General features: G+C 46.1%; 1 protein-coding gene across 10 annotated transcripts in view; it reads right to left on the bottom strand.

Moving 5' to 3' along the window:
- Positions 1-302: 302 nt before the first annotated feature.
- kcnc1a (potassium voltage-gated channel, Shaw-related subfamily, member 1a) overlaps positions 303-9,091 on the bottom strand; it is a 55,423-nt gene continuing 46,634 nt past the window's right edge. The window contains exons 3-4 of one of the 10 annotated variants that reach the window (XM_036544127.1): positions 8,290-8,433; positions 303-766 (exon numbers count right to left, since the gene is read on the bottom strand). In XM_036544127.1, the coding sequence (XP_036400020.1) occupies positions 657-766; positions 8,290-8,433 (254 nt within the window). In that variant the 3' untranslated portion in view covers positions 303-656. Of the gene's footprint in view, positions 767-1,853; positions 4,265-4,741; positions 7,107-8,250; positions 8,434-9,091 lie in introns of those variants that run through there. The other 9 variants (XM_036544123.1, XM_036544129.1, XM_036544128.1 and 6 more) reach the window with 9 other exon arrangements.

Consider the following 9,091-nt stretch of genomic DNA (forward strand, 5'->3'; position numbering starts at 1 on the left):
AACTCACACGTAGGTTTGAATTCTCTTAAAACCAGAAGGATCTGCCTTAGAGTTTGAAAGTTTGCAACTGGAGAAGAGTGGCGGACTGAGCTTGCAGGAATTAATGCTTTCCCCCCTCATTCCATCAGAAACACTGTGCTAACCCTCCTGAGCGGAGGAGAGGAAGTATGGAGCGTTTCAAAGCCCTCCAATTTACTGAAAGGAATGTCAAAGTTTACAGGTGCAAACATAGCAAAAGGCAACCTAGATGTGGCAATCACAGTACAAAGGAAAATACAACACTTTGTCTTATTTCGTTCCCCCAGGCAAACACGGTTTGGGAAATATTTGGTGATCATTATAACTGGAGAGGGTGAAGGACACAGAGTGACTTTTTTTTCCACAGACATGTAAAAACCTCGGATAGTCATTCTAGTCACGTGAGGCTGGACAACACAAGCACAGGAGAAGCGTATTTACAACACGGACGAACGTACACAGGCACACACATTACACACACTATAACCGTCACAGTTACAGAGCACACAAAGTACACAAGGCGGGACAAGGAAGCTTCTTCTGTGCAACATCTACGCTGAGCTGGCGGCACGGCGGTCACCTCTGCCCGTGCCCTCCTGGAGACGCTCATCTACGTATACAAACAGACTACAGCGTTATCAGGTGGGGGATGGGGCTTTATGGTTCAAACACATTGTGGTTGGGACACCATGGTTCATGACACATACTGATTCTGTGGGTTGTCTGCGCCGGCCCAGCCGCTGGCTCTCTAAAAACATATAGAGAAGAAGACAACAACAAAGAGCGTTATTTACCTGGCCAGGACTCAAGAGGACGATGGTGGTGGGGGGGGGGAGGGGGGAGGGGGAGAATGGCAGATGGCGCTCTGAAGTGCAAGCGGGGGGGAGCGAGATGAGACACGCTTTCGAGAGTTAATGTGAGAGAACATGTGCTCCATTAATTTCCCATGGTAAATTTTTTGCAGTTTACCATGCACTTTCCATGCTCAGCCGATGCATCATTCAACTATGCATGTAAATAGTTCTTTAGTCTGGGGAGTAAGATTGCCATCATGTTCAGTCATGCTTCATTAAAAAAAAAAAAGTCAATGTAGTTAAAGTCATCCCCATGCTGCTGTGTGCGTTTCACCATGCTGCATCTGTGCGAGTCATGGCCACTCGGGCCACACCCGCCTTTTTTTTTTCTTTTTTTTTTCTCTTTTTCAGTCCCTTCAATGAACTTCTCTTTGAGCTCCAGTTTGGTCAACTACAAGTCCAGAGAGAAGTGTGATACACCGGAGGGTAAAAAGGAAAAAAAAAAAATAGCTATATTCATTCCAACAAATAAAAAACAGACTCCAAATGCAGGTTTGATACAAAATTTATTTCATGCTAGAATTTTTATTTATTTTATGTTAATTATTTACTTATTTTGCATAACATTGTGCATGCATTTGCTTTTCCCCAAGTACTAAATTGCATACAATGCTCTTAAGTGTTTTTCTTTTTTCTTTTTTTTTTTATTCTTGACTTAACATTTGAGTGAGAGAGTAAGACAGGTTAAACACACGTTTGTTCTCTCCCTTCTTTTGAAACTAGGACACCCAGTTTTTTGTTCTTTTTTAAATTTTCTTTTAAAAATAACACTGTTAAAATTCAATACTTAATATGTGATATGAACAACGTCTCACTGTAGTAAGGTTTTCACATGGGATCTAAACACCAATAATTATAGCAGAAAACAGGGAAGGAGTAAAAATAAATTAAGTTTTAGCCCCGCTGATATTTTTTTAATAAGATCCAGGGTCACAAGCATGCCAACAAAAACAAAGTCTAAATTAATTTTGCTTTTTAAACTACACAGAGAACTTGCTAAAGTGTTTTTTTCTCCATTTCTCAAATACGCTTCTAAATAAAATGAAAGGCGGTAGTCAATATGACCAGAACTGCCTAATTAAAATGTGTCCTTCAACACAAAAGAAATAATTGGAGGAAAGACCAGTAACTGACTGCAAAAGAAAAAATGTACACTGTCTTCTATCCTCTTATATTTTGGCTACATCAAATGTATGTAAAAGTAAGGAGCTTTTGAAAGAAAAAATATATTTTTTTCTTACAGATATTCATTACAATTACAGCTTTTTTCTTTTTAAATAATTCACCATGCAACTCATGCTAAATGAACAGATAGAAGTCTTCTACAGTCGTAACTATCTGATGACAATATAGGTATTATTACCATGATTAGCAGTTATTGTTACTCTTTGCTTATTTTGTTTATTCAATGTTTTTATTTGGCTATACACATAGCCCCGTTGTCCTCTTCGTGTTGAGTCTGCTGTTGTCCTCTTATTGTCCTTTCTTGAAAAAAATAGTCCCCATCTGAAAACCACACGCTCACAAAAAAATTGGATATCATCTTCAGTTTTCACTTCTTTCATTTTAGAAAAAAAAGTTTACATCTTGTCCTTTGAAGTGAGATTAGAGACTTCCCATGTTGTCCTCTGTCTCTCTTTGTCTCTCTCTCTTTCTCTCTCTCTCTCTGTCTCTCTCTCTTTCTGTCTCTCTGTCTCTCCAACCCCCAAGCCCACTTGCGTCCCTCAGCCATTGTGGAATCAAGGATGCTTAAGTACTGTCCACCTTTTAGACAATATCAGGCCCCGGTCAGGTCACTTTGAGAGCCTCTGCTTGCATATACTTAACTAGGACTGTCTCCTCTTTACAGGGATCTGCGGTAGAGAATACAGGGCGTTTGCTAAGCGTCAGCCAGTCACCTTCATTTCGGCATTTTCAGTATGGTTGTTTTTTTTTTGCTACGGAAAGCAAGACAACAGAAAAAAGGAGCAGGGCAGAGACGGCCCTCACGGCTGTTTTAAAAAACGTTTTCTTTCACAAGATCCAAAAAATAAAAGAGGACGAGAGACAGAGAGAGAGAGAGAGAAATACAGAGAGAGAGAAGAAGAAAGAGAGAGATAAGCGAGTGAGGAGAGCGGTCGAGAAGGAAAGAGAGGCAGCCGGAGAAGTGCATGCAGGTGAGCCAGTCCCTGTCTGCAGCCGAGATCGTCCCATGCACAGGCAGGTCAGTGCCCATCCCTAACGTGACACATCCAGGCACAACACTCACGGGAAGGCAGGGAGGGGGGGAGAGATAATATCACAGGTGGACAGGTAGGTCCATAGTTTGAGACTGGGGTGGGGGGAAAAAGGCAGAAAACGAAGAAAGAACAACAGGAGGAAAAAAAAAAACGAAAACGGTGAAGGCCTGGTTTCTCGTTTTTGCAGGTCGAAGGGGCGTGTAGTGCTCGGGAATAGTGATTATTCAGAAGTACTGCCGTGTGTGTATATGTGTTTGTGTGCATGCATATATTTGTGTGTGAGTGTGTGTGTGTGTGTGTGTGTGCGGCAAAGGAAGGTGTAGGGGAAGGAGGATATAGGGGGGAAAGTTGGGGATAAAGGAAGTGGGAGGAATGGGGAAGGGGCACCAATAATATGAACTCAGACTAAAAAAAGTGATCAATGCTCGAAAAATAGGTACGAAAATAGTTCTCTGCTCTCAGATTTGCACTGTGGCATGGCTTTGCCCGGATTATGTCATTATTCTCTTCTGTCACTAGTGTGAATGACCGTGGCTTGATTGGATCCCGGGACAGAAATGTGTAGCTGTTGATCCTGGCCTAACAACTTGCCCTGATGCCGCAACTCAAGAGGCCCCGCCTTCTCAAAAAAGTGCCTGTTTATAGAAGCCTCACCCAGTCACAGTCAGTATACTGCGTGTGCATGTGTTTGTGTGCGCAAATGTCTGCGTGTATCCTGTCTGAGACCGGAGTGATCCTGAGTGAACTACATGTCCTTGAGGTTAGCAATCCCTTTGGTTTTCTACTACTGCAGAATCTCTCTCCTGATGTCAGGGTTTTTTTTTTTTAGGGAGACATAAACAAACTACATAAATAACCATAGATAAAAAGGGGAGTGGGGGGGGGGGGCGGGGGAGAGAAGGAGCTGAAGAAGGAAACCAAATTCCAGAGAAAAGAGAACAGAAATGGGACAGACCGATGCGACACAGCGTAGACAAGGGCTGCGGAGGGACGACCAGGGCTCGAGAGGCCATTCTGTTTCTACTGATCCATGCTACAGAATGGATGGGATGGGAGAGCGTGACCGCCTCAAAAGACAGGGTGGGCTGCAGGGGACCGTGGACACTGACGACACTCCAATGGCATTTCCGCCCATGGCAGCAATGCTGTTAAGGCTCCGTGACTTTTCATAACCTTCGTTTGAAGAGAAATGCATCTGAGTACACGGCAGCACTGGGTCAACAATCAGAATGGGCTTGGTCTTTTTTATATATATGTATATATATATATATATATATATAATCTGTCGTGTTCTCGTTTTATTCTCTTTTTTTGGTGATTTTTTTTTCCTGATTACAGGTCGAGAAACATTGTAGCCAATTCAACAGCATCATCTTCCATGCATTCTGTGTGGCAGAAGTTTTTTTTTTTTTTTTTACCGCATGCACTGTGGTATCTTGGTGACAGGTGGCACGCCTCGTGTCTGAAAGGGGCATCGGTGTGTATCAAGTCAGGCTGGCGAGCTTCGGGAGTTACCCCACCTGAAGCAGTGCCCCTCTACAGGGGCTTAATGGGGATTTTTAGTCAAGAATTCAGGATTTTAATTCACTGCAGTGGTTTAGCACTGCCCTGGAAACAAGGCCACAGTCAGCTGATGTGCATTTTGTTTTTCGGCTGTAGGAAAACGATCAGGCCAATCAACTTTTAGAGTCTACTGCTACTGATGTGTGCATGCAGGGGGAGGGAATTCCCAGATCTGAGCGATCCTGATTGGGTGGAAATTTGACCCCGACAGCACATCAGCTCTGACGCAGGACTCAGTGGGTCAGCCTCGATGTTCTGATGGATATACAGAGAAATCACTACATGGTTTTTGCCCAGAAAGAATGACAGCCTAACCTATGCCAGATCTATTAAATCAAATTTTTGTTCACATACAGATGGATTTGTCCTATATGCGTCATGGTGTAAACCCATGTCTAAAAGCTAATCTGCTGTAGCTTTTCAATGCTGGGCACCTATTCTCAGTGTGTGTATCCATTCAGAATCCCACATTGAATGAAATTGCACAACGTATATCAAACAAAATGCCGTGACCGATGTTGCGGTCGCGTTCATCATGGTTTAGGGATTTGGCGCCACTCTACACGAGCTCTGCCGCGCAATCCATACAAGCTATTGGTTGGGCCCTGTCTGCGGCTGGGTGCCCTGACTGGCACAGTGCGGTGTGCCCCCCTACTGCACCGGTGCGTGCCTTACTCCATCACCTCCCTGATACCACCCATCAGCAGGACATTGCATGCAGCATTAGGTTCAAAAGAGTCCCGAGACATGCACAGAACAGCAGATTCACATAGTATCATCAAACGCCCACACACGCCTCACGCAGACGCACATACATACACACTTACATACATACAAAGACATATAAAAACAGCGTGTCATGTTTCATTTGAAATTTGTTCCCTTGCGACTGAATCTGGGCCATTAATAGTCTGTAAAAATTTTGTTTTTGTTTATGTTTATGTTTTATAAGGCAGATGAGTCATACTAAATGTCAGTGGCATGATTTGAATAAAATGAATAAAATAGTAGAGTTCATGTTAGTACTCAGGAACCACTAGATCTTTCATATGGTGAATGGAGCATGCTCCGTCAGAGCAACGCGTCATAGCTGACACAGCAAGAAAGTGAGCTCAAGTGACATAGTAGCGCCCCAAAATGCACTGGCAGGGGTGTTTTGATGTGGCATTAGTGTGGTAGCTTGGGGTGCAAGTAGCAGAGTCCAGGATTGGTGAATGGGGGGGGGAGGGGGGATTAGCATACATGGTTTGGAGGGTTGGGGGCATTTTGCTGGGATAAGAATCTAAGGAAGGTGCATGCTCTGTATGAATGAATTGTCACAGGGATCGTCAGTCAGTGTATTCGGGGAAAGCTGGCATAAGGTGTGTGAAAGCACACTACTCTGAACTCCTCTTTGACGTGACTCAAGATATGATTGTGAAGGCTTTCATTAGTGAATGTGGTGTCTGCGGTTAAGTTTGCAGGAGGGGACCCAACCTGCTGGTCAGGTGAGTCACTTTAAGAATCTGCATTTCTGGTTGAGTCCTGGGCCAGGGTGGAGACAAGAAGTTCATGTTTGTGTGAGTCTCAGTGTGCGAAGCCCTGCTGCTGGGGAATGTTAGGAAGGGGGTTCCCTCTTGCTGGTCAGTCAGAGGCCATGCTGTGACCAGGACAGAGTAGCTTCCTCCCCCAACTGAGTCATAGCTTTCACTAAACCCCACTCACCCCTCTACAGGCGCATTGGTTATGAAAGTGCAGGTCGTACTGACATCACTGCTTGGAGTGTGTCGGTTTCCTGCTGGACACCTAGGTCTTTTGGCATGGTGGGCTGCATGCCTGTCCAAGAGAGAGCGAGGGCCATGTGGACGCAGAGGTCTCTTGTGCATGTGCCCGTCAGGTCAGGCTACACTGACTACGGCTCAGCTCCTCTGCAAAGGGCTATGAGCTAAGCTGAGGGGGGAGTGCAATGCTACCCAAAAAACAAATGGCTGCCTCAAGGAATGCGCTGACACGTGACGAGCGGGAGATGGAGGAGGGGCCGTTCTCCCGTGTCCCATTTGGAGAGCTCTGCGAAATGTCCTCTTGCTCGTGGCTGCCCGCTTTGGTTATGGGTGGACAGTGCCCAGCATTGTCAGACCTGCTTAGCCTCACACATGCCCCAGGCTGAGGGGGCAAGCCCAAGCCCTCTAACCCTGCTCTGAAATGGTCCCCCCTGCCCCCCTTCAGTATCGTGCTTTTGAGCGGGGGGGCCTCAATTTTGGTGTGGGAGGGGCCTCAGTGCTGGGTGTCTGGAGTCTCGATGTGGTGTGGTGGTGGTGGTGGTGGTGGTGGTGGGAGGGGGAGGGGCTTCAGTGTGTGAGCCTGGCACAGCTGTCCTCCTGGCAGCGCACCCACCCTAGCTGCAGCAGAGGGTACACCTGGGGGCCGAGCGGAGGGACGGCTTCCCCCAACGGCCTCCCGAGGGAGGGACAGGCTACAGGCCATGGCAGAACGAGGACATGGGAAGAATAAAAGAGGAAGAAACAAACGAACATTGGGGGGGAAACAGGAAAAAACAAACAAACGACAAAGAAAAAGAAAAAGTAAGGTTAAGGTCGGTCCAGAGCTGGAGCCAATGGCTATCTGTCTGTCTCTGCGTGCGTGAAAGAACTGAACTGAGTAGAGAGAGACCCCATGGCAGGTTGGGAAAATATCTCTGGTGAGATGGTGAGGCAGGAGGGGATAAGGAAAGGGGGTTGGGGAGTGGGGGAGCAAGGGGGTGGGGGAAGGATTGAAAGGGAGTTATGACCATGCAATGGGTAAAAAGAGTTTCTCAAGAAAACCATAATGAATCAAGGATGAAACTGCATCCTAAAAAACAAGACCACCATTGCGTGATTTGTTTTTTTTTTTCGCTTTTGGACAATACTTTTATTAAAATGAGTAATATGAAAGAAATCAGGATTAAATTAAGACAGATTTTTTTTTCCAGCCTGGAGATATTTCCTCAGCCCTGGATTGAGTGAAAAAAGGACCTGCAGTAGAGGGAGAAGACAGGAAAGGAGAAGGGGGGGGGGGTAAGAGCAGGCAGGTGTGCACAAGAGTTACTGTGCAGCTCACCACCGAAGAGGTCAGAAGAGTTGGAAACAAAAGAGGGTGGGGCATGAGCTGGGAGAAAGAAAGATAGAGTGGTGTTGCCCTGTGTAAGAACGTCAAACCAGAATGCAGATCTCTATAAACAAGCTGTGTGTGTGTGTTGGTGGGGGGGAAGGAGGGTGGGGGGGGGAACAGGCAGGCAGGGACAGTAAGGGAAACCCCTGCTGTATTAGTGTGGGGGGCCTGTATGTGTGTAGAGGAAAGGGGGGTGGGGGCTGAGAAAAGGGTCAGGTGTTTGAGCTGGGTTTGAAAAGTAGAAAAGGGGGTCATTTAGGGGTGCAGGAGAGGGTGTGAAAGGGGCACTGATGTGTGCGTATACGTAATGCTGTTTTCATCACTTTTCTGTTACCTTTGCCTATGCGTGTTAGCTCACGGCCTACCTATGGGTGACAACTGTTGCACGCCCAGTGTTCTTTTTGTTTTTTGTTTTCCTTCTGTTTGTTTCGGGACAAGGCTTTGTGGTTAGGTTTGCTGTTACATACCCTTCCTCACTCTTCCCCCTGTGTGGCTGGGCCGCTCACCCGTGGTTACGAGGAAGCAGGGCTGTTCGGTTCTGTCGCCCGGGCTAAAGATCTGGCCGTCCTCAGGCGATATGGCCTGGTCTATATGAGGACAGTCTTCATTGGCCAACGCCGCCTTAGCTGCCTCCCCATTCACTTTGGAATCTTCAAACATATAAGCACAAGTGAGACACACTGCGCCCCGGGAGATGGAGCATATTTTTTTTGTCTGCTGCATGTTTCTTGTCGTGAACTGAAGGCTACAGGGAGAGAGGAAGTTTGGAGGAGATGGCTGCATCTGGTGATGCGGGGGAGGTGTGCAAAAATTGTTGTTTTTTTTTTTTTGCTGAATGAGGGAACAGTATTTGCAGCACATTCATCCAACGTTTGGCATAGAAATACAAATTCCCACCTCCCTCCATCACCCCCTTCAGCATCCACCCCACCCACCCACCACCCCCAAAAAACAAAGAAAAACCCACCAAGGCCAACGCCCATCTCCCTCAAACCCCACTCTTTCCAAGATTTCCTAGCCCCACACATGTAAATAAAACACATTTCTCAACCTCAAGGTCTCTGTCAGCCCCCCCCCCCCCCCCCCCCATTCCCTAACATCACACCCTTCCTTCTAGGCTTGTCCCACATCTGCTTTTTCAAGTAGTCATCTCTTCCCCATCTCAAATGTACCATGCATTATTTGATAAATCTCTGAACTCCTAAAAAAATCTCCCCACCAACTTTTCTCCATGGAAAAATCATGAGAAGCAACATTTTTTTAAAACACAAGGCAGAAAAAGAAAAACAAGACGCATGGAGCTTCATA

This window comes from Megalops cyprinoides, chromosome 13 (genome assembly GCF_013368585.1).
Source record: "Megalops cyprinoides isolate fMegCyp1 chromosome 13, fMegCyp1.pri, whole genome shotgun sequence".
Classification (NCBI taxonomy): Eukaryota; Metazoa; Chordata; class Actinopteri; order Elopiformes; family Megalopidae; genus Megalops; species Megalops cyprinoides.